Source organism: Papio anubis, chromosome 14 (assembly GCF_008728515.1).
Source record: "Papio anubis isolate 15944 chromosome 14, Panubis1.0, whole genome shotgun sequence".
NCBI lineage: Eukaryota > Metazoa > Chordata > Mammalia > Primates > Cercopithecidae > Papio > Papio anubis.
The window spans coordinates 19,943,229-19,970,175 of NC_044989.1; the positions used below are offsets into that span (position 1 = coordinate 19,943,229).

Genomic DNA, 26,947 nt, shown 5'->3' on the forward strand with positions numbered 1-26,947 from the left:
TGTATTAGGATTCCTGTTCTACTTATACCACTAAAAAATCTAGAAGTCAGGATAATTTAATATTTTATAGTTTTATGATAAAAAGATTGTTATTAAAAATTCAAATACTGGAAGATATAAAGAGGAAACTGAAAATCCTCATGTAACCTTTCCTGATATGTATACATACTTTTAAATGCTTACATACTCATACATTTTGTACTCTAATCTATAACAGTACTTTAATACACTTTTTCACCTACTAATTAATCATAAATCTGTCTATAGATACATACCTAGCTCATCTTTTTTTTTTTTTTTTTTTTTTTTTTGAGACAAGGTCTTGCTCTGTCATCCAGGCTTGGAGTGCAGTGGCATAATCATCGCTAATTTCAGCCTTCACCTCCCAGGCTCAAGTGATCCTCCCACCTCAGTCTCCTAAGTAGCTGGGACCACAGGTACGCACTACCATACCTGGCTAATTTTTTTAGAGACAGGGTTTCACCATATTGCCCAAGCTGGTCTCAAACTCCTGGGCTCAAGCGATCTACCCTCCTTGACCTCCCCACAATACTGGGATTACAGGCATGAGCCACTGTGCCCAGCCACTCATTCTTTTTAATGGCTACATATTATGTACTCTTCTGTATAGAAGGAACATGATATTATCAGTCTACTACCTTTACATATTTAGATGGTTCATAATCTTTCGCTATAAATAAATAATGCTATTATCCCTTTAGATACACAGGTAAGTGTACATTACTATATCCTTACAAAAATTTACTTCAACGAACAAAAACAAATTCTCTTTTTTAAGACATGATGTCTCACTATGTTGCAGAGTTCATGCTGGTCTCGAACTCCTAGGCTCAACTGATGTTCCCGCCTCAACCTCCAGTAGCGGAGAATAAAAGCAGGTGCCACCACATCTGACTTTTCTGTTTTTGTCATATAAATTATTGATCCACTTTTCTAGATTATTTTCCAGGAAAACTGTAGCAGTTTAGATTCCAAAAGTATGAGTGCCACTTACACTCCTGCCAAAACAGAATATTATCAAACATTTTGAAGACTCGCCAACCTAATAGGTAAATTAAAAATTAAATCTTTTATGCTTTTGTTTTTCTCATTAAAAATTTCAATCCATTAGGAATGAGACCCAATAATCCCCACAAGCTATTTTCCAAATAATCATTCTTTTGGCATTGATTTGAAATTCATCTCACCACTCTACCCTAAACAAGCAAGCATGCACACACAGATCTATTTCAAAGTAATCTTGTTCAATGATCTACTCATATATTTTGAGTCCAGTACCACACTATTTTAATAGTCATAAGTAATAATTGTTTTTAAAAATTCAAACTGTGCTCCAAAAAGTTAAAGAAAGCAGTGATTAATGAAAATTCAAAGTAATCTTGTTCAATGATCTACTCATATATTTTGAGTCCAATATCACACTATTTTAATCGTCATTAGTAATAATTGTTTTAAAAAACTGAAACTGCACTCCAAAAAGTTAAAGCAGTGATTAATGAAAATTCTTGAGTTTGCAGGATGGCAGATATGAAAAGAATGAATTTGTAGAAAGAAATGCAGAAACTCTCTGCTTATAAGATAACACAACTGGCTGACATCAGTTAAAACCAACATGGCCGACTGCAGTCTGTGCAGAACAAGCTTGCTGACATCACAGCCCAAATTTCCACCATGTCTCATACTAACTCTCCTGCAATCTGCACATGCGACCCATCAGGAGGCATGAAGAGACAGCTGTGCATGCTAAGGACTTTCCAGGCCTCCCTTTTCTTCCACCAATCACTAAATGATCTCAAAATCCATCCCCTAAGGCCTTTTTAATAAAAATTACTCCCTTAAAGCCAGCACAGAAAGATAAAATTGAGCTGGACTCCTGTCTCCTTGTTGGTTGACCTACAAAAAAAGCTTTTCTTTTCTCAAAAACCTGGTCGACAGCATTGCCTTCTACTGCATCAGGCGGTGAGCCCTTTTGCTCGGAAACAGTATGGTTGAGCAAGTCCTCCTCTTCCACTTTAATTTTAGTTTTCCATTAATTTTCTAGTTTTTCTGGGAGGATTGCTTGAGCCTGGGAGGTCGAGGCTGCAATCAGCCATGATCATGCCACTGCACTCCAAGCCTGGGTGACAGAAAAGTACCATTTACTTTTCTGAGACAAACATCAAAATCAAGCTTTCAAGTTTAAAAAAAAACAACCTGCTGGGATTCTGACCAAAAGTATATTAAATACACACATTAATTTAGGGAAAACTGACATTTTTATAATGCTGAGTTTTGCCCAGAAAAAATCACGTGTCTCCATTTATTCAAGACTTCTGGGAAAGTTTACACTTTTCTTTACAAATACTTTGTACATTTTTACTTACTCCCTAATTCATTCCATAGCTTTTCATTTCTCCTTTATATATCCCATGTCTTGATTACCACAGGGAATTTCAGTGTTCTGGGCGACCAACTACGTTTTATTTCCTAATTCATTTAGTGGTAGGTGATAGCCAATAATGCAGCTCACCTAGAACTATTTTTTCAATGACTTATTTACAAAACCATGAAATGGCTCCTTTTCACAGCAGTCTGTTAAGACTTTTGATGATCTCTGATGGCTCACACATCCTTTATCTCTTAAGGTTCGAAATACACTCTTATGTTCTTTGCACAACTTTAAAGTTCCCTTCCCTATCTTAGAACCCTGCGACATGTTTTCTGGCTCATCTTTCTTGTTTGTACTGTCATTTTCGTTTGGAACATTATCTTACATGAGAGTTTCTTGTGCACTCAATTGTCCATTATGTGGTATCAGAATTATTGCCTCAACTACATACTACAGGATCAAATCTCCAAGCCAAGTCTTTTATTAGCTGGAGGAGTTCTTACATGGTTACTATAACTCAAACCCCAATGCCTGTACTGCATAGGCCCATTTTGGTTTGTTTATTCCTCTTCTAACCATCTGCAGGTCACCTGGCTTTATTCCCAATTTACCCCCATATGGATTCTCCCTCAACTCCTCGTACTCTAGGAACTCCACAATCAACTACACAACCCTGCCTTTTTGTTTTCATTCTATCCTATCTATTATTTCTATCTGGTCGAGTACATGGGTTAAGCCTGTGTCTTACCTATTTTTGTACAAACTAGCTAAGAATAGTTTTAGTATTTTTAAATGGTTCAAAAAAATAAAATTCAAACACATGAAAATTATTTCAAATTCTTATTTCAGTACCCATAAGTGAAGTTTTACTGGAACACAGCAATATTTATGCATCATCTAATGACCATTTTCATGCTTTACCAGCACAGTGGAGTGGTCGTGACTGAACCCATATGGGATGCAAAGCTTTAAATATTCAACAGCCCTTTGTAGAGAAGACATTTGTCGACTCACACTCTAAAAATTTTCCACATATAGTCACTGTGCATTTAAAATGTGACTAGTTTGAGATCAGCTATATTCAAAGCTGACTTGAGATCAGCTATATTTCAAAAACAATATGAAGAAAAGAATGCAAAAATTCTCATCAGTAAGTTCCATACTGATTATATTTTGCAATATTTTGGATACGAGCTAAATAAAATATTCAAATTAATTTCATCTAATTTTTAAAAATGTGATTACTAAATCATTATATTATGATGCAAATTATATGGTACATATTATACATTTTTCTATTGCCTAGTCCTTTTCTAAATGAGCTACTGGCCACCTAACAGGTGACCAGGCAAACCTGGATCAAAAAGATTGTCAACAATGAATACGCTTAACTGTGGAATTGAGTTGAAATGTGGGGTCAATTTTGATAAATTATGCTTTCTAGGTTTTCAAATTTATTTATATTAGGTTTCACACACAAAAAAGTTCTGCCACATCTTTAAAGATTACTTGTCCAATATTATTAAAATACTCTAAGGCATTAAAACAAAAGAGAAATAGCTGGGCTGGGTGCAGTGGCTCATGTCTATAATCTCAGCACTTTGGGAGGCCAAGTCAGTGGATTACTTGAACCCAGGAGTTTGAGACCAGCCTAGGCAATAGGGTGAATCCTCATCTCTACAAAAAATGCACCAGGCATCGTTGGTCCAGCCTATAGTCCCAAGCTACCTTGGAGGCTGAGATGAAAGGATTGCTTCAGCCTAGGAAGTTGAGGCTGTACCACTGCACTCCAGTCTGGGTGACAGTAAGATGCTGTGTTGGGCCGGCGGGGGAGAAAGACCTATCTAAAATTATTTTTGTGAAGCAAGAATGCTGACACCAAAAAATGTGAAAAACCTGCAAATACAGAGACTAATTTCAGCTAACTATATAGATGCAAAAATCCTAAATGAAATACTAGCAAATTAAAAGGGTAATGTTAAAAGAAATAATAATTGTTATATACAAGTCTTTTTATTCCAAGAATGGGAAGATGATTCAACTATTTTAAATTATCATTCATGAAATCTGATATATGGTACTTGAGTTTTCATAGATAACACTTTAAAGCTACAATGAAAGACAGGAAGAAAGTCATTTACGATAACAAAACATAAAATAAACTTAAAATATGCAAACCCATGTAAGAAAAATTTTAAAGTACTCAAATGACACTACAGTAAACTTGAACAAAAATAAAGACACATCATGCCCTGGACAAGAATACTTGATGTCAGCAGGGCACGGTGGCTTACGCCTCTAATCCCAGCACTTTACGAGGTTGAGGTGGGTGGATCACTTGAGCTCAGGACCAGCCTGGGCAACATGGTGAAACCCTGTCTCTACAAAAAATTAGCCAGGTGTGGTGGCATGCGCCTGTGGTCCCAGCTACTCGGGAGGCTGAGGTGAAAGGATCACTTGAGCCCAGAAGGCAACAGTTGCAGTGAGCCAAGACTGCACCACTGCACTCCAGGCTGGGTGAAACAGTGAGACCCCTTGTCAAAAAAACAACAAGAACAACGACGACAACAAAAGCTGATGCTTGATGTCATAAAGATGTCAAATTTCCCTAAGTAAATTACAAAATTTAACCCTATCTTCTGGAAGTAGATAAGCTAATTTTGAAGTTCATACAAAAAAGCAAATAAGCAAGAACCAAAAACTTAAAACTCCAAAAAAAGAAGAGTAATAGATGTTTAGCCTGCCAAATATTGTAACATAAAGCCTCAAGAAATAAAAACTGTTGTGCTATCCATGAATAGACAGGAATCAGTACATTTCTAACATAAGAGGACAAATGAGGGATAAAGGGGGTGGGGAAAAAAAGAGGAAAGAGAGAGGGAAAAAGAGGAATGAAACAGGGCCAGAGTACATGCTATAATTGGCACTCATATATATATGTGGACTTGTTTTTGTTTTTTGAGCGGAGTCTATCTCTGTCACCTAGGCTGGAATGCAGTGGTGCAATCTTGGTTCACTGCAGACTCTGCCTCCCAAGTTCAAACAATTCTCCTGCCTCAGACACCCAAGTAGCCGGGATTACAGACTCCCACTGCCATGCCCAGCTAATTTTTCTAATTTTGCAGAGACAGGGTTTTACCACGTTGGCCAGGCTGGTCTCGAACTCCTGACCTCAGGCGATCCACCTGCGTCGGCCTCCCAAAGTGCTGGGATTAAAGGAGGGCACCACCGTGCAGCCTGACATTTTTGATGAAAACAAAAAATAGGCCAGACATGGCGACTCACACCTGCAATCCCAGCACTTTGAGAGGCCAAGGTGGGGGTTGATCACCTGAGATCAGGAGTTCGAGACCAGCCTGGCCAACATGGTAAAATCCCCGTCTCTACTAAAAATACAAACATTAGCCAGGTGTGGTGGCAGGCACCTGTGATCCCAGCTACTCAGAAGGCTGAGGCAGGAGAATCTCTTGAACCCAGGAGGTGTAGGCTGCAGTGAGCCGAGACGGCGCCACTGTATTCCAGCCTGGGTGAGAGTGAGACTCTGTCTCCAAAACAAACAAACAAACAAAAAAAACCGAAAAATAAAAATTAGGGCTTACGAAGCCTTACTGCACTAACATGGAACAATATGACATTAAGGAAAGAGAACCCCCTTCCACAGACTGATGTTGAATAGTATTCATACAAACTTACCCAAAATCAGACCGGCTTTTATAAAAATGGTTACACAAATCTACACGTGATAAACAATATCATATTACTGTTTTTGATACTGTACTATAATTATTTAAGGGTAGCCATTAGGGGAAACTGGGTAAAGGGTATAGGGAAATTATTCCCATATTATTACTGTGGGAGGTAGGGGGGAGACCCAGTAGAGACAACATAATGTACCAAGCTTAAATACTAGCAGATTAAAAGTCAAAGACCAAATAACTTCGTGGAAAAAAATATTTTACGAAAAAATTTAAATGAACATACTGACTTGATAATGGACACAAATAACTAAATTTGAATTTCCAGGTGTTGGACTTTCTCAACTTCACATTGGAGAAAAACTTACGTGATGACAACTTTTATAAAATTACAGATTTTTATTTAATTTAACTAGTGATGCAAATAATAATCAGAAACAATTCCCTAGTTAATGAATACCTTTGTCATACAACCTATTACTTGTTGATCTCAGATGTTTCAAAAAGTAACAAAACTTCACCAATCAGTAAATGAGAAGTGAAACATCCTAGATATTTTAACAAGACTTTGGTCAAAATGACGAAGACTCACCTATATGGGGCTGCTGAGCTGCTGCTAATGCATATTGCTGCTGTTGAGCTGCAGTTAACTGCTGAACTGTTAGTGCATTAGTCCTCTGAAAGAGCTATTAGGGAAAATATTTAACACAAAGATTAGTGTCAAAATCTTTCATTTCTAATTAGAAATCTGAATAAAACATTTTAAACTTTTTTTTTTTGGGGGGGGAGCACTTTCTCAAATACAAGGACACTTTAATCAATAAAACATTTAGTACTCAAACACTCCTACCATTCTTTCAATGCCACATAGCACTTCAGGCTAAACCAGTATATAACTAAGAGGACCTTCTTAAAGAAAGAGCATGCTTTTACCTGCTGCTGGGAATTGTAGTCAAAAAGGCCTACAGTAGCTCCTGAAGAGTCCATTGGTACCTGATTACCAGGATAGTCAAACTGTAAGGATTCCAAACCAACTTGTTCCATGGCATCCAGATTCTGAGTTTCAGGATTTGAAAATTCTTCAACAAGTGGTTTATTAGCTGTAGGATTAGGAAGAGGCCCCAGTCCTTCTGAGGGATTAGTATTGGGGCCCAAGCGCTCAACTACTTCAGTTGGAGAGGCTTGACGACTTCCAGGAGTACGACTACATAAAGAAAATAGAAAAGCCTTATAAATAAAAGTAACAAGTCAAATGGTGAAATGGGAAAATAGAAAAATCATGAAGAACAAATGGTTATAAAATACAGTGAATAAGGCATTCTGGGTCACTATGCCATCTTATTGCATTTTTTTCTATTTAATATAACTGTCCTCTTAAGAGCTGGCATGATTTGAGGATTTTAAAAATATTATTAATGATTACTCTCTTCAATCTGAATAACATAAAGATATAACGCAATTTTACAGATTAGAAAAACTGGCCAGTATCACAACTTAGGCTTATACTACCTGAAATCTCTGTCTCAAGTCATAGTCACAAAGAACAGTGTATAAACAGCAGATTATTAAGTGGCAAATACGAAAAAGCTCAAAACCAAAACCTACTTACCATACTGCTGTCCTGCCCCGCCAACACATAATTTTGCCATAACATCCTGCTTAATAATACTTAAGAAAAAAATTTGGCCATAAGAGATCATTATGGTCTTCATTATTTAAGGGGCCAAAATGTGGGATGCAACAGGAAAAGGGTACCATACATGGTAAGTCAAAAGGCTGACTCCTGACTTCGTCTTTTAAATATGATTTTGAGCAAGCCACGTCATCTTTCAAGCAGCAGTTTTCTTACTTAAGAGATGACCTTTTGATTCCAACTAATAAGAACAAAAGAAACTATTTGTGAAAGTCCTCTATGAAAGCCCTCTAAAGACAATGTTTATTATACCAAATAGTTCAGTTGAAACCATCAGAAAGATATGGAAATGTATGACATTTATCAAAAATTAAGTATACACAACAAGAAAAGGATCTTTCTACATAAAAAATAGAAAAAGGGACCTTACTACTATATGGCCTCCTTAATTTTCACAAGGAATTAATTAACACTGGACTAAATTTTAAGTACTGGCTTCTCTTTTTACTAACCACCTTCATGGTCTAAACTTACATTTCTAGCTCATGACCAATCCTCATTTATAGCTTATCTTATACATAAATATTTTATATAGGATCCTTTCCTTTGTAAGAAAGAGTTTATTGTTCAGAGTAACTATGCATTCAACAGGATATTCAAGCATGAGTACATTAAGTAAATGGCACTGTTCTACCTGGCTTTTAATGCTATCTAACTCTTCCCAACTTCAGGTGGTCTGGATTGGAATAAATTTGCTAACATATAGTTTACAAAGCAATTTCTTGATTACAAAAATTGTTCTCTATAGGTATGTAAGCAAACTTAACATTTCATTTAAATATCAACCATTTTGTCCTTGCAAAATCAGAAGATTTCAAACTCCTTTCCCTTTAAACCACACCTAATTTTGTATGTGAACATTCCAAAGGCTCATTTTTCATTTGGAACATATGGAAAGAAAAAACTAAAAGGATTTTCTTTAAAATCAGCCAATTTTTCTTTAAAAAAGTAAGTGTCCAATAGTTATGTTATTGATTTCTGTTATACTCCAATAATGTACATATTGATGACATATCAGTTAATGTAGAAATTAATGATGTGCTGGCATAGTGACCATATGACCACAGCTGTTGATTGTGTTAATACATTTTAACACTGTCAAGTAATAACTAATACTGTATCTAAAATAATTAGTAATTTAAAACACATATCTAAAACTTAATGGAATAAAATTAGAATGCTAATAAATGTAAAATCCACATTAATATTTCAGGGGAGAAGTATAACCTCTCACACAAAGTAACTCATATAAAACAAAAATAGAGGACATTATGAAAAAAAGTAATGCTATCAGTGGTGCTATTTTCTTGCTATAGTTAATGGTGTATTAACACTTCAATTATAAATGTATACTCTGAAGGGTTTATCATCAACTGAATTTTAAATGCATTTCCTTAACTAAAACTTAGATTAGGTAATAGTGAAGAACAAACTCAGAATAAAGTTCTAAATCTGAATAACATTAAATGTATTTCTTGTCAAAAGAGGTTTACTGGTTTTGGATGCTTTTTTGCACTCAGAACAGATAGAAATGGCACTGTTTTTAAGAAGCATTGTTACTTTGCTTTTGATAATAAAAGGCAATAAATGTAAAAGAATACCACCCACCATATACCTAATACTCTTTTATGTAAGATTCCACGGTCAGAGGACCTCAAAGAAACAGCTCATTTTCAGATACAGGCTCCAAAGCACCTCATTATTGAAATATTACAGAAAATCAATACAAAGAAACAACTCCCTAATATGTAGATAAAGGTATACTGTCTAAGACCAAAGGCTAAAGTACTTATTTAACTGCCATAAAAAGACAATAAAAAGCTACATAAAAAGACAACAAAAAGCTATAATATAAAAAATTATGAGCTTAAAGCTAACTTTTAAAAGTTTCTAATATGCTCCCCACTTGCGATTTGCAGGAATAATCTTAAGTACTAGCACAAACTCATATATTGTAAGAAAGATTACTACTCCTAAGATAATTTTGTCTCCTCTTTTCTAAGATTAAAAGTTAAATGGGAGGCAGGGCATAAATACTCAGAAGGAAGAAAACTCCACTGAAAGGTGCTCAAAAGCACTCCCAAGAGGGAAAAAAAAATCAGAGTAAACCTACACTTCACTAAAATTTAACAGAACAGAAAAAGTTCAAATTTGGACTATTATATTAACAGAAAAGTAAGTGCAGCTTCTAACATTACTCCTTCAACAGAATGCACTGTTTCAGAGGCTGGTTTGAAGATTATTTTTTTTAAATGGTTCATAATCACAAATTTTCTTTATAGTAAAAAAATAAAATTTGTCCAGATTAACACAAAGTTCAAAGGAAATAAACCTAAATGATGAAAATGTCTAAATCAGTCACATCAACTAATAGTAGTAATCCCTAAAAAGATACGCTTTTCTTCTTGAGAAAGTTAAAATCTTACTTAAAATCTTTGCAATCGGCATCCATTCCATTTGGCAAACCTCTGCCATTTATTTTAGAATCATCATCATCTCCTTGTTTAAGATCTCTGTTTTGGTCCTCCTCAAATGGAGAAGCCTTGCCTTTTTGATCTCCTTTCTCAGGTCCATCTGTTTCAGCATCTCTAGTGCCCTGAGGAAAAAGAATCTGTTTGATTCTGAATATTTAATAGAACACAAAAATAAAAGGCACCATAAGGTGACCTAACACTACACTACAGTGCATGTAAACAATAAAAGCATTGAATCTTATTTAATTTAGTAGTCAATTAATTCATCAAAGGCCCAAAAATTGAGTACAAACTAGTTATTTATAACAGAAGGGCTAAGGCAACCTTAACTATAGCGGTGCTGGAAAAGCAGTTAACACCACAAACTAGATTAAAATAATGCGTAGAAGATTTTGTTTAGCTACGTTCACATCAAGCACTACCAGGAATAAGCAATTTTAATTTTGCAGATTATGTTTTAAAATTAGTATGATTTGACTTCTGTAACATGGTTCAAATCATACATATTTCCAATGGTTCTATCATTTCACCTTCTTCAAGTGGCTAAGCAGAAAAACAGCAATAATAGTTACAAAATTTCCCTTAGCTATAGGAAGGGCACAGAAAAATAAACTGAATTAAAAATAAAAAGTAATGTAACCAAATAACTCTCAAGCAAATATTAAATATTTCTTTATTCAAAATACTTACAAAATTTCCCTTCCTAAATCGAGAATCCAATTTATCAGCAGGAGAAGAACTTAATACATATTCTACCATGCTCACACCAAGGCCTCCACTTTCTGATCGCGGAGACAGTATTGCATTTACTTCACTGTTTCCATGAAAACCCTGTCCAGATCTTCTCTGTACCATAATAGGCTGGGACATTGAATGGTCTGTTTGGAAGAAAAAATACAATTACATACATGTACTTTTAAGTTAAACAAAATGTAGTTACACAAATTAATATACTGAAGAAAAATCAGCACATTGCTTTATTTTCAATGTTATTACTATAATCTTTAAAGTTCTTCATAGGACACAAACAAATGGAAGAACATTCCATGCTCATGGCTAGGAAGAATCAGTATTGTGAAAATGGCCACACTACCCAAGGTAATTTATAGATTCAATGCTATCCCCATCAGGCTACCACTGACTTTCTTCATAAAATTAGATAAAACTACTTTAAATTTCATATGAAACCATAAAAGAGCCCATACAGCCAAGACAATACTAAGCAAAAAGAACAAAGCTGGAGGCATCACGCTACCTGACTTCAAACTATACTACAAGGCTACAGTAAACAAAACAGCACGGTACTGGTACCAAAACAGATATATAGACCAATGGAACAGAACAGAGGCCTCAAAAATAACACATCTATAGCCATCTGATCTTTGACAAATCTGACAAAAACAAGAAATGGGGAAAGGATTCCCTATTTAATAAATGGTGCTAGGAAAATTGGCTAGCCATATGTAGAAAGCTGAAACTGGATCCCTTCCTTACAACTTATACAAAAATTAACTCAAGATGGATTAAAGACTTACATGTAAGACCTAAAACCATAAAAACCCCAGAAGAAAACCTAGGCAATACCATTCAGGACGTAGGCATGGGCAAAGACTTCATGACTAAAACACCAAAAGCAATGGCAACAAAAGCCAAAATTGGCAAATGGGATCTAATTAAACTAACGAGCTTCTGCACAGCAAAATAAACTATCATCTGAGTGAACAGGCAGCCAACAGAATGGAGGAAAATTTTTGCAATCTATCCATTCAACAAAGGGCTAATACCCAGAATCTACAAAAAAATAAATTTGAAAGAAAAAAACACCCCATCAAAAAGTGGGTGAAAGATATAATCAGATACTTCTCAAAAGAAGACATTTATGCAGCCAACAGATATTTGAAAAAATGCTCATCACCACTGGTCATCAGAGAAATGCAAATCAAAACAACAATGAGAAACCATCTCATGCAAGTTAGAATGGCGAGCACTAAAAAGTCAGTAAACAACAGATGGTGGAGAGGATATGGAGAAATAGGAACGCTTTTACACTGTTGGTGGCAGTGTAAATGAGTTCAACCATTGTGGAAGACAGTGTGGCGATTCCTCAAGGATCTAGAACCAGAAATATCATTTGACTCAGTAATCTCATTACTGGGTATATACCCAAAGGATTACAAATCATGCTATTATAAAAACACATGCACATATATGTTTATTGCAGCAACCCAAATGTCCATGAATAATAGGCTGGATAAAGAAAACGTGGCACACAGACACCATGGAATATTATGCAGCCATAAAAAAGGATGAGTTGATGTCCTTTGCAGGGACATGGATGAAGCTGGAAACCATCATTCTCAGCAAAATATCACAAGGACAGAAAACCCAACACTGCATGTTCTCACTCATAAGTAGGAGTTGAACAATGAGAACACATGGACCCAGGGAGGGGAACATCACACACCTGGGCCTGTTGGGGGTTGCGGGGCTGGAGGAGGGATAGCGTTAGAAGAAATACCTAATGTAAATGACGAGTTGATGGGTGCAGCAAACCAACATGGCACATGTATACCTATGTAATAAACCTGTGCTTTGTGCACGTGTACCCTAGAACTTAAAGTATAATAATAATAATAAAAAGATAAGCCGGGCGCGGTGGCTCAAGCCTGTAATCCCAGCACTTTGGGAGGCCGAGACGGGCGGATCACGAGGTCAGGAGATCGAGACCATCCTGGCTAACAGGGTGAAACCCCGTCTCTATTAAGAAATACAAAAAACTAGCCGGGCGAGGTGGCGGGCGCCTGTAGTCCCAGCTACTCGGGAGGCTGAGGCCGGAGAATGCCGTGAACCCGGGAGGCGGAGCTTGCAGTGAGCTGAGATCCGGCCACTGCACTCCAGCCTGGGTGACAGAGCGAGACTCCGTCTCAAAAAAGAGAAACTCAGTCTCAAAAAAATAAAAAGATAAAAAATAAATAAAAAGCTCTCCATCTGGTTGAGACTAACTGGCTGGAGCACATATCTTGAAAATACAGATGGAAAGAGCCATTTGGCAATAAACAGATAAAAACCTATGTTAAGAACAGTACAACCAAAAAGGTCAATAAAGGTAGACATAGTACCCAAAGGATACTACCTGAAGGATCAGTTGCTTATAAACATCATTTTAAAAAGTTAACCTTCTTTTGACAATTTATAATGATTCATAACATAAACCTTCAGGGATAAAACCTAGAAGAGGCTGGACAGCAGGGGCTCATACCTGTTATCCCAGCACTTCGGGAAGCTGAGGAGGATCACTTGAGCAGAGGAGTTTAAGACTAGCATGGGAAACATGTTGAGTTCCCATCCCTACCAAAAGTTTAAAAATTAGCCAAGCATGGCAGCACAGGTCTGTAGTCCCAGCTACTCAGGAGCTGAGAGCTGAGGTGGGAAGATTACTTGAACCCAGGAGGTTGAGGCTGCAGTGAGCCATGTTCACACCACTGCACTCCGCTCTGGGTGACAGAGTGAGATTCTGTCTCAAAAAAAAAAAAAAAAAATTGCCAGAGGCAGTCACTCACTCCTGTAATCAGTACTTTGGGAGACTGAGGCAGGTGGACTGCTTGAGCTCAGGAGTTCAAGACCAGCCTGGACAAAAAGGCGAAACCCCATCTCTACTGAGAATACAAAAATTAGCTGGACATGGTGACAGGCACTTAATAGTCCCAGCTACTAAGGAGGCTGATGAGGTGAAAGGATCGCCTGAGCCAGGGAGGTCAAGGCTTTGGTAGGCCTTGATTGTGCCACTGCACTCCAGCCTGGGTGACACAGGAGACTCTGCTCCTCACTGCAAATAAACAAATTAAAATAATAAAATAAAATAAACTTTCAATTTGGCAGAAACACTTCTCAAGTTCACAGTTATGCACTGGATAGAACAGAACTCATGACTGTAACGCTATAATCACAAATGAGTAAGTCCGGAAAAATCAGTAATACTACAGAATTTTCTATTCTTGTTTTAAAAAAAAACTAAACTATCTTCTAGCTTAAAAGTTTTCCATTTATTTTAAAACAAAATTATTCATTTGATATATTTTTTTCTCCATACTTTTGGAATGAAAAGTAAAGGTAGTATTTAAGATCTGAGAGTTAATGGAATACAAATACAGTAACACATTTGAGGCAACATTCAAACAGTTTTTGCTGGAAACTTTTTTGAAAGAACCCATAAGCTACCAGCTACCTCTGGATTGTTTGTGACAGGTATAATACTCAATATTTAAACTATTGAGGCTAAAATTTCATACTGGTAGCCAGTCATCATTTTATTAACTGTAATAATTTTGAAATGATTGCCATGTTTGTTAAACCAAATCAAAACATTTCCATTTCAGTATCTGCATCCATAAGAGATTAGTCATTATATCCTCTCTTTCAATCATTCATCCATTCATTATACAGTTGAAACACTGATTCATTCTCTTGTATGCTAAGCAATGACCTATATCTGAGGAATCCGAGAACAAAACAGTCTGTTCTCAAGAGTATAGGTTTAATAAAAGGCAATTAGAATAGAATAAAAGAGCTTCAACCAAAATATAATCCATGACACCATGAGATCTGAAAGATGGGCATTCAAGTCCAACAGAGCTTAAAGTAAAAAGTAAAATTTAAGAAAAAAAAAAAGGAAAAATAAGAAAGATGGGCATCAATCCTTCCAAGTCTTAGAATCAATGCCACCAAAGGAAGTGTGCTTCCTTTTTTTTTTTTTTTTTTAGTGGGAAGGTGCAGGGTCTTACTATATTGCCCAGCTGGTCTCAAACTCGTGGCCTCAAGCATCTGCCAGCCTTGATCTCCTAAAGTGCTGTAATTACAGATGGAAGTGATATTTCAGCTGATAATGAAGGGTTAAAAAAAGGTAACCAATGGGGAGGTGGGAGTGACAGGACATTTCAGTTACAGAAACCAGAAAGTTCAAATGCCAAGAAGTGCTGGAGAACATAATGAACCTGATAATCACAAGTAATGTTGTTCTGCTGAGAGGGAGTATGTCAAGTCTCCTGCAGTCATAGAAAGAGACTCTCTTAGAAAGAGACTCTCTTAGAAAATTCCTTGAGAACAAGAAGGTGTTATGCATATTTCTATGTGTCTGGCATTCAATAAATGTTCGCTAGGTAAACAAAATTCCATTCATTTCTAATTTTCTCATGGTTTCTAGTAAAAGACAAACACTCATCTTCAAAATGTTATGAGAGTTGGGAGAAGAGGGGCACAAAAAATTGAAATCATAAATTTCACGGTTTCCCTATCATCTATCTTCAAATAATCTCTCTTTGTCATGCTGTGCTCAGGATGCTTTGCTTTTCAACACCTCAAAAAATCTTTGGTTGGCTGGGCACAGTGGTTCATGCCTTTAATCACAGCACTTTGGGAGGCTAAGGCAGGCAGATTGTTTGAGCTCCTCAGGAGTTCGAGACCAGCCTCGGCAACATGGTGAAACCCCATCTCTACCAAAAATATAAAAATTAGCCAGCCTTATAAGCTGGTCTTAGGGAAAAAAAAGAAGATAAAAGATTTTAAAAATCTTTGGTTCTCATTCTGGTAAATAAGTTGTGCATTCAACTTTCAAATCATGTCCATCAACCAAGTTATCGAGCACACATGCTCTCAGCAAGAAATATGCCTTTTGTAGCAAAGATATATCCCAGTCCAAATTACTAAATATTTAAAATTATGAGTCTAACCTAATATAGGTTAATTCTAATTCAGAAAAACAAAGGACAAGGGACCCTTGAGGACAAGCGTCATATCATTTATCTTTATATTCTCCAAACCTGGCATATTATGCATCACATATTAGTTGAACTCAAAGGAAATTTACAATATTTTAAGAAAATTTCTGTCTAAATTACTTGTTGCCAACATTTGCAACCTACTTTGTTGAAATCACCACATTTTCCAGACCTTAACCTTTTAGATTTTAGCTTTTTGGCAATTATTTTAACAGTAATGAAATGAAACACCATATAGAAGCATTAAATCTTCTAATATATTTTCATGATTTAGAGAATAAGAAAATATCTCGTGATTAATACTGAAAAAATAATGATAATTGGGTAATTATCATGCAAAAATTTGTTTTCATTATTACTTTGGTCATTCTGCAGAGCTTAAGCAAACTGTACTAACTTAAATAAAAAAAGGAAAATATTTGTAAAATACATGATCTAGCTGGACACCTCTCAGATTTTACTAACTGGAAACATTTTAAAATATAATCAGTAAAAAGATATGCTAACTACTTTAACACAACTATGGGCCGAACAAGGTGGCTCACGCCTGAGGCAGGAGGATCACTTGAAGGCCGAAGTTCCGAGACCAGCCTGGGCAACATAGTGAGACCCCATCTCTAAAAAAAAAAAAAAAAAAAAAGTTTTAAAAACTAGCCAGACCTGGCCAGGCATGATGGCTCATGCCCTAATCCCAGCACTTTGGGAGGCTGAGGCGGGCAGATCACCTGAGGTAAGATTTCAAGACCAGCCTGGCCAACATGGTGAAACCCCGTCTCTACTAAAAATAGGAAAATTAGCAGCGTGTGGTGGCAGGCACCTATTATCCCAGCTACTCAGGAGGCTGAGGCAGGAGAATCACTTGAACCTGGGAGGCAGAGTTTGCAGTGAGCCAAGATTGGGCCACTGCACTCCAGCCTGGGCGACAGACAGAACGAGACTTCGTCTCAGGGAAAAAAAAATAAAGAAAAACTAGCCAGATGTGATGGTGTGAGCCTGTAGTCCTAGCTACTCGGGAGGAGGACGTGGAAGGATCTTTTTGGCCCAAAAGTTTGAGACAGCAGCGAGCTAAGATCGTGCCACTGCACACCAGCCTAGGCAACAGAGCAACACCCTCTTAAAAAGAAAAAAAAGCATTTAATTATGATCTTTAATTTGCCAACACTGTCACTCCTGCATGTTATACTCCTTATACACCAGCTAATTTTCCCTTAACAGTTTCTTAGACCTAAGCCTCTCCCCATTACTTATGAAGTCGAAATCAAAATATTTAAAGATCTGCTCCCTTTCTGGGAGCTCTATCTTACCAAGACAGTCTACTACTTCCTTCCTGGGTGTGGCAGATATCTAATAAAGCTAGGCTGACCTGCAATTAAATAAATCAGTCACGATCATCTAGCACAAATTAAGACTAAAAATTTCTATGGTTAATCTATCCTCCATTTTAAATGAAAATTCAGAATTTTATTATTTTTAAACTTTTATTCTAGATTCGGGGGGGTACATGTGCAGGTTTGTTATATAGGTAAATTCATGTCACAGGGGTTTGGTGTATAGATTATTTCATTACTCAGGTACTAAAAATAGTACCTGACAGGTATTTTTTCTGATCCTCTCCCTCCATCCTCTACTCTCAAGGAGGCCTCCATGTCTGTTGTTCTCCTCTTTGTGTCCCTGTGTTCTTGTTATTTAGCTCCCATCTAATAAGTGAGAACAAGCGGTATTTGATTTTCTGTTCCTTTGTTAGTTTGCTAAAGGTAATGGTCTCCAGCCCCATCCATGTTGCTGCAAAGGACATTATCTCACAACTTTTTTTCATGGCTGCGTAGTGTTCCATGGTGCATATGTACCAGATTTTCTTTATCCAGCCTACTGTTGATGGCCATTTAGATTTTTCCATGGTTTTGCTATTATGGAATAGTGCTGCTACGAACATACACGTATGTGTCTTATGGTAGCACAATTTATATTCCTTGGGGTATATACCCAAAAATGGGATTGCTGAATTGAATAATTTTATTTTTACTTCTCTGAGGAATTGACACAATGCTTTCCACAATGGCTGAACTAATTTACATTCCCACTACTAGTGTATAAGTGGTCCTTTTTCACCACAACCTCACGAGCATCTTGTTCTTTAATAGCCACAGAATTTTACAATCAATTAAAAAAAAACCCTTAATAAAATCTTACTGTGACAAATACTTCTAAAATTACATTTCTTAGCTGCCATTAAGAAAATGTGCATAGGGCTGGGTGTGGTGGCTCACGCCTATAATCTCAGCACTTTGGGAGGCCAAGGCAGGAGAATTTCATGAGCCCAGTTATTTGAGACCAGCCTGGGGAACACAGCGAAACTCTACAAAAATGCAAAAATTTGGAGACTCTGTCTGGGGGAAAAAAAAAAAAGGTGCATATGACTTATAAAATGCTAAATATATTCATAATTCATATACCAGTAACTTACGAGAAGTTCCCCATGCAGTCTCTCTCCATTCATCATCCCCAAGAAATATGCCTTTTTGTCCATCTTTTGTTGAATCATCAGGTTCCCAAAACTTTTTGGTAGGCAAAAGCTATTTGGAGGAAAAATTACAGTTATTCTAATTACAAAGAATTAACATATAAGAAGTCTCAAACATATCAATTCTATGGATACATTAGTTTTCAATGCTAACGAAAATTCAGAATGACCTATTTTCTAAGTTGTTTTGTTAATAGTAAATTAACTCCCCACTTATTGTGGTGTGCTGGTGTTAATAATTCTAGACCTTAAACAAAAATCAAAATCTACTTCTGACTTTTCTTCACTTTCCATACATTTTTATTACAATGTAAATTTATTCAAAAGGCTTATTAAATTTCTTACTCAATAACAGATTTAATAATCACATCCATAGGAATGATTAAACTTTTTCCTTCACTTCCACATCTTCTCCCTAGATCACCTCCTATCATATCTTCCAGAATAGAAAATATTTTTTCATTCTTAACTCAGTTATTCAATGGAAGTGAATTTCACACCTCTTACTAGCTGCTCAGTACTATCTGTCAATCCCATAACAAAAAGCTATGGATGGTAGAAAACATGCATAGAAAAGAAACAATCTCAAGGCCCTGTGCTCTATCCAATACAGTGACATGCATAGCACATAAAAATTGTGTTGCTACAATCATTCATTGATTATTCAAAATGAACATTTTGGGCAATTCTTATTCTTTAATATTCATTCATATCTCCCTACTGTCCCTGACGCTTAGGAGGTGGCCAACTTGGATATGTTTGTTTGAAAAGAACACACTGGTTTTCTGAGAAGTGCACTTAGCATTTTAAAGCAGCATTCATAAGACACCATCACTCTCAACCCTTAATTAGGTGCCCAGTCTTTTCAGTGCTAACAATAAAACCTGTGTATACTTCTATTAAACTTATCACACTCAATTACCTGTATGTTTACCTCTTAAGGGCACGGTCTGCTCATCTTCAGAGAGCTTACAAACATATAAACTTAGAACTCGGTAATACCTGAAATAGGTCTAAGATAAGATGTGTGTGTTTGTGTGCGTGACGTAGTAAACCATCAATAAAGGCAAAACTTGAGAAAATGCACAGTGTGTAGAATAGGGTGTAAGATGAAACATGTGGCAAGGTCAAAAGTTGATGCTAGCAAAGCTAACAGATGCCGGCAGATCAGATTATGAGGACCCTTAAAGACATGCTAAGGAAGTTAGATGTTCTACTGAAGCAACAGGGAACAGGGAAGAGTTAGCAAGGGTAACACTAGGTATTACAAAAAACTCAAGTTGTAAGTTTTAAGAATAACAAATAGAACAAGGAGATCAATTTTGGCAATTTATAATAAGAGGGCCAAGAGAGCAAGAACTAAAAGAGGGTACTGGGTCAGACACAGTGGCTCACACCTGTAATCTCAGCACTTTGGGAGGCCTAAGCAGGTGGATCACGAGGTCAGGAGTTCAAGACCAGCCTGGCCAAGATGGTGAAACCCTGTCTCTACTAAAAATATAAAAATTAGCTGGGAGTGTTGGCCGGCACCTGTAATCCCGGCTACTCGGGAGGCTGAGGCAGAGAAGTGCTTGAACCCGGGAGGCAGACGCTGCGCCACTGCACTCCAGCCTGGGTGACAGAGTAAGATTCTGTCTCAAAAAACAAACAAAAAAGAGGGTACTGGCAGAGAAAGCTGAGAAAATAAAATGGATCTGACAGACACCTTGGAGTCAAAAGGATCCGAATACAAACGGTGGGGAAGGTAAGTAAAAAGAATAACCTGTTTAATAACTTAAACAGGTAAAAAGGTAAATGGCAGTGCTATTGACCAAAATAGGAAAACAACAACAAACCAGGAGAAGCAGCTTTAAAGAGAAGAGAAAATATCCAATGTGGGCATGTTCCTGAACTACAGATCTTTTGCTCAACTAAATTAAACTTAAAGTTTTAATTTAAAAATGTTAATTAAAATGTTTAATGTAAATGTTTTAATTAAAAAAAAAAAGAACTCCATTTTTAAAAAAAAGTTTTTAAATGCTAGGATGGCCCTGGGCTGTAAATGATTTGAATTTATGAAGAGCAGATATTTTAAACAAAAATCTGCTCTAATAAAGATCCCAGTAAGTAAACTATAACCTCTATTCCTTCTATTTTAAAAATCTCACCATAAAAGATTCACATAAATATTCAACAAAACATAAACCTAATAATATGAATACTAAAGCCCGATACTTGATGTATTTAAATAACTGAACATTCATAGTTAAAACCCAAGTTAATCCCTTAAAAATACTGTATAAATAAGCCATTCCAAGCAGATGAAAATAATTCCTGAAAGAATAAAGCAATGCTTTTATCCCATACTTCATGAAGAAAAATGTCTCAGTATCAAAATAAGAATAACAAATAAGTAATCTAAAATAAAGTTGTAACAACTAATAAAGCATTTATCCCAGACACAGAAGTGGCTAAAACAGACTAATCTTATGAGGTAGTAAAAGTAACAGCACCCCTTTGAGACGATTCTAAAGTCTTTTGGGATTAAAGTTCTGGGAGTTCTTTCACAGATCACTGTTTTAAAAATGCAAACTGCAGTGCGCACCTGTAGTCCCAGCTACTCAGGAGGCTGAGGCAAGAGAATCGATTGAACCTGGGAGGCTGAGGTTGCAGTGAGCTGAGATTGTGCCACTGCACTCCAGCCTGGCGACAGAGCGAGATTCCGTCTCAAAAAAATAAAGGCAAATTGCATACCTAGGCGGGGAGGGGGGGAAGTAGGGAGTCTGTAAACCACTTACCAAGTGTGTCTACCATGGCCAAGCACTATACTATGAGTACGTTCATTTTCAAACATTTAGTAAGTTTTTACGCACAGGAAAATTTAATAGTTGAAATTAACACTCTACCAAAGGCCTTCACTGATATTCTAAAAACTATTTGCTCTGACAGTTAAGACACTGATTCAAATACTTTTAGGGGATCTACTAGCCGGTGACTAAGAACAGGTTAAATGAACTGCATGTAGGGGAAGGCAACAATTCAGAATAGAACAGTTAAAGAGGGGGAAAAAAAAGGTTAAACAATGCATTGATTAGAAAAGCAATAAAAATAGGAGATTTGCCCCTGGAGAGTCTTTTACTGTAGTAGAAATAGCAACCATACAACATTACAGAAAACAAAATTAAGAAACGGTTAAGATCTATAAAATATGTTATCCAATACCACTTCATATTAGTTCCCTACTTCACAAATTCTAAAGGAAGGTCAGGCAACTCAGTGTTTCTTATCAATCTGCTCTTCTATCCTAACTCCAATGTTTGAGTGAATATACAGTGTCTTTTCCTTCAAAAGTATGTATGGCTTGCTTTCTCCATTTCCAAAGAAATCAATCAGCACCCAGGCATACTGCATCAAAAACAAAACAAAACAAAACAAAATCAAACTCCCACTCGGGCATTTACATAAGTACACCTATACCTCAGACTTTTTAAATTGTTATGGAAAACCCTTAAACCAACCAAATAAACATAATCCCAAGACTTAAAAGGATTTAAAATGTAAATTATGTTTTAAATTATTTATATAACTTATCATCCCAAATGGGATATTTCTGCGAAAAGAGATGCTATTAATAATTATGCCATGAGAAGATACAGATCTGAGCTGTCCTGGGCAAATCAGAATGTAAAGTCACTCTACTTATAATGGAAGCTCAAAAGAGGTAAGAACAGATCCTCAAAACTAAGTTGTAGCAGGGAGCAGAGACTCATGCCTGTAATCCCAGCACTGTAGGAGATATGAAGATAATTTGAGCCCAGGAGCTAGAGAACAGCCTGGCCAACACTGTGAGACCCTGTCTCTTTTTAAAAATAAAATAATTATAAATAAATAAATATAAAATAAATTAGCCAGGTGTGGTGGCATGTACCTCTAGTCCCAGCTACTTAGGAGGCTGAGACAGGAGGATAGAATGAGCCTGGGAGGTTGACACTGCAGTGAGCTATAATTAGCTGAGGCAGGCAGACTGCTTGAGCTCAGGAATTCGAGACCAGCCTAGGCAACATGGCAAAACTCTGTCTCTACAAAAAATATAAAAATTAGCCAGGCGTGGTGGCGTGCACCTGTAGTCCCAGATACCGGGGAGGCGGATATGGGAGGATCACTTGAGCCCAGTAGTCAGAGGTTGCAATAAGTTGAGACGATGCCACTACACTCCAGCTTGGGACACAGAGCAAGATCCTATCTCCAAAACAAAAAACAAACCAAACAAACAACAACAACAACAAATGGAACATAGAGAACATAGAGAACAAAACACAAAGTAACTCCATAGAACACAAAAATGGTGCTTTTCCAAACTTTAATCTTTTCTGTTAATAAAAGATATTAACATTTTTATTTTCTCAACTCATACCACTTCCCCAAATCCTTGGTATCAACAGCAAACATTACTAAATATCGTCAGTTCCAACAGGAAGTAGTACTGTAAACACTCAAGACTTCTCTGAGTTCAAACTGCTCTTCAAGTACTATTATGTGGCCTTGGACTAGTTTTAATGAACCTTTTCTGAGCTTCAGTTTCCTCATCTGTAAACTGCTTAGAATGACATCTAGGGCCAGGTGCAGTGGCTCACGTCTGTAATCCTAGCACTTTGGGAGGCCAAGGCGGGCAGATCACAAGGTCAGGAGATTGAGACCACCCTGGCTAACACGATGAAACCCTGTCTCTATTAAAAATACACAAAATTAGCCAGGTGTAGAGGCACGCGCTTGTAGTCCCAGCTACTCGGGAGGCTGAGGTAGAAGAATCACTTGAACCTGGGAGGTGGAGGTTGCAGTGAGCCGAGATCACGCCACTGCACTCCAGCCTAGGCAACAGAGCGAGACTCCATCTCCAAAAAAAAAGAATGACATGTAGTACACAGCAGACACATAAATATTAGGTATCTTCACTACCAACAGTATGAATTCTTTAATGTTATCAAACACGACTTAACTTACTGACACACAACATTCAACTGATTATTTCAAATATTATATTATTCACTATAACGATTTTGTCTATAGCTGTTTGACTTCTTTTCTCTTGAGTTGGTTTGACTACCCTAGGGGGATGATGAAAGCCCACTACTTAGAAAGAACAGTTTACTACTATAGTCACATTTTGCATAAGGAAAACTGACCAAGGTTACATACACAGCTGGCAAATGTTAACAATGGGATTTGAACCCATATCTATCTACTTAATTCTAAGGCCCTTCTCTTCATACTTAACTACCATAAAAGATAGTTCTTTTCAATCATATTTTAATTCATCATGATTTCTGAAAATTTCCAGTATTATTCTACAGGTATAGACTAGCAAAAAAAAAAGAAAAAAGAATCCAGTATTACATCACCACTGGGAATAAAAAAAAATAAAAAGGCTTAAAATATTATCGTAATATTCTTCCTATTACAGTGGGTAAATTTTAAGATAGAATTGTTTAGAGATTATGTAGACAAACTATGATCAGCTATTTAAACACTATTTGAAATGGCTGGTTTCCATTCCAGTTATCCCTAAGAACTTAGATTAAAATAAGAGCATTTGAGAGATGTATGTGATTCATACAAAAGGTTATTTTTATTACTGTTTTTAAAGTCAGTCAGTCTTACTCAAGGTCATAACACTAGTGAGAGATCTGAGAGAAAACACAAGTCTCCTTACTCGCCTACCTAGTAAGTCTTCAACTTCACCACACTACATAGAATCTTAGCACACAGGCTTTCTTTAATGCTTTCTTTATATATTAGTGTGTTGGAAAGACAGGAGAAAGCACTGTTTATCATACTAAGCTATAAAGACATTCTCAAAATAAAAGACATTAATTCAGTGATTTAAAGTTAGATTCTGGATTTTTTGAAGAATATCAGACAGGGCCCTCTTTTCTGTTATTTAAAAAACAAGCAGAAACCCAGCTATATGTGCCCCCAACAACCTAGAGAAGCTAATAGTTATGAGCCTATGCAGTGTGTCTGACTTTACACTAATAAAGCAGGGTTCAATCCCCTATAGATTAGTTTTGCTCTTTTTAAGGCACATGACATAAAATGCAAATCAGTAGGTCTTTCAACAGAAACATAGTATCAGTGTAAAAACAGAGAGGGTAAGTTTACGAATAGGTGAATATAAATCTGCTCTTATTTCTGGATGCCTTCTGATGATGGCTCAGTAAAGACATCATGATCTATAAAACAGTAAATTTGAAATTAGTCCTATATGTAGATGCAACACTTTGTACATTAGAGATTTACAAAACTTAAGACATAGTAAGCAAAAACTATTTTTAAAGAAAGTCAAGATGAGGGCAATCTATTTTAAAAAGAGTTTTGCATTAAAAAGAAAAAAGTATTTTTAGAAAACTCAAGAGCCAGAAACTCAAGGCTGCTTTTAATTTATTCCAATGAATGAATTCTGGGATATTAAAAAAACAAAAAAACCTCACCTGTCAGGAAAGGAGGAGAAGACTGGTGAGAGAGAGACAGGCAAAGAAGGAAATCCCAGAAGGTTCCCTGCTGCCTGTGAGATGAGGAAAGATAGAAAGGCTTGTGGGAGAGAGAACCCAGAGACAGAAATCTCAGTAGGTTTTTCTTAGCTATCTCTGAGGTGACAGTATTAGTGCTTAAACTGCTAAGAAATAAAACTAATGAGAACATCTTATTTTAAAAAATATTTTTACTGGACGAAGGTTACACAGATACACTGACATGCTGCTATCCACCAGGTAGCAGGAAGTCTAAACCCTGGTCACTTTTACTCTGCATATCTGACATGTCCAATAAAAAGTCTGGATTTAAGCTTTTTTCTCTTAATGTACCATTCAACCAAGCTACTCTTTTCTAAAAACCTCAGATATCCTTCCTCCATCCCCCAAATAACTAAACTCTTTCAACCACTGTTTCTGATTATGACATTTTTTTGCTCTGCAAAGCTAACTTTAGAATTACTAAATATTTAGAGAGTGAAAAAACACCAGTTTGAAAACATATACAATATACATCTAAGAAGTGATACAGGGAGTCTAAAATTAATGTAGGGGTACGACTCTCTTGTTCTTAAAGAATTATCGGCAAGTTCAAGTTTGTCACAGACAAGAAGGTTGAAGCACTGTTCAACCCTGCTTTTAACATATGTTATTCTGCTTTTTAAAGACCAAAGAAAACTAGTGGCCAGGAAAGAATAAAAGCTCTTTTCATCTGCCTCTTATTTGCCAATAGCATAAATAATGCCTAACCAGATATTGCACTGCAGTGAAGCTATAGATTCTGTTTAACAAAAAAAATCCAATTTCTTCAATTTTTCTTAGGGCTGAGAATTTTACCTTATGCACTGGTCTAACAAGTTTATTTTGGCAATACTTAAGCTTAAGCACCTTAACTCACCCTTAAATCAGTCCTTTGAAAATGACATACTCTTTGGAAAACGCTGTTCTGAAGAAGGGGAGGGTTAGCTAGCTGCAGGGTGCCCTCTTGTGGCCCAAAGGAGAGACTTGGACTCTTTTCTGCATCTGAAGAGCACAGCATTGGATGGAGTGAGTCTCATGAAGGTCTCTATTCTACCAAGGTAAAATAATCTCCAGGAGCAAGCAGTTAATTACACATCTTAGGTCTGTTCACTGTTATCTTCTATTATCAAAGTCTATGTTAGTAGTACAGAACATGACAAAATACAGATGTCACCACAAGAGTTTCCATAATCAAAGTTCTCTAAGTATTCATTAGCTATATAAAAAACTAAGTATTTGATGCCTTAAAATATGTAATGATGAGGTTAACTTTGGTGCCCCAAAGAAAAACACAGATTAACAAGAACGATAAAATCTATTAAGAAATGCAAAGTGTCTACTATGCTAGGCATTCAAAGCTAATAATTTATAGGGGAGACAAGTGTAAAACAAACTGTAACCAGCAATATAATAAAAGACTGTATAAAGAACTAGAAGTCAGATGAAGTGCTTAATTCTATGGCAGATAGCAACTAGACAATAGATACATCACAGCTGAGTCTTGTAGAAGATTAGAAGTTTGTTAAGTAAACAGTTTTGGGTGAACAAGAGATTTTTGGAAGGGAGAATAGTAAAACAAGTATGACTAAAGTAAACACAGCATACATGTATAAAACAGCAGAACAAGGCTAGATTTTTTTTTCGAGCAAAGCTAATTACAGTTCATTACCGAAATATAAGAAATTATCTCACCAAGTCAATCAAATCACCTAGACACAAATAATCACACTAAAAATTACTGCTAAAAGTTTTTTTTTTAAAGCCAAAATCACAATAGAATTGTACAATTTGAAATTTAAACCCCTCCACATAGTTTGGAATATATGACCACTATTTCCAGGAAGGCTGATGGTTAAAAAAACAAATTAAGTTCC

General features: G+C 36.5%; 1 protein-coding gene across 17 annotated transcripts in view; it reads right to left on the reverse strand.

Moving 5' to 3' along the window:
- PUM2 (pumilio RNA binding family member 2) overlaps positions 1-26,947 on the reverse strand; it is a 105,456-nt gene that overhangs the window by 55,443 nt on the left and 23,066 nt on the right. For 12 of the 17 annotated variants that reach the window (XR_004178195.1, XM_031654954.1, XM_031654947.1 and 9 more), the window contains exons 3-7: positions 18,490-18,598; positions 10,942-11,129; positions 10,204-10,373; positions 7,018-7,288; positions 6,677-6,770 (exon numbers count right to left, since the gene is read on the reverse strand). Coding sequence is in view for 16 of the 17 variants with exons in the window: in XM_031654954.1 (XP_031510814.1) it covers positions 6,677-6,770; positions 7,018-7,288; positions 10,204-10,373; positions 10,942-11,129; positions 18,490-18,598 (832 nt within the window). In the remaining variant the exon portion in view is untranslated. Of the gene's footprint in view, positions 1-6,676; positions 6,771-7,017; positions 7,289-10,203; positions 10,374-10,941; positions 11,130-18,478; positions 18,599-25,950; positions 26,076-26,947 lie in introns of those variants that run through there. The other 5 variants (XM_031654955.1, XM_031654948.1, XM_031654957.1 and 2 more) reach the window with 3 other exon arrangements.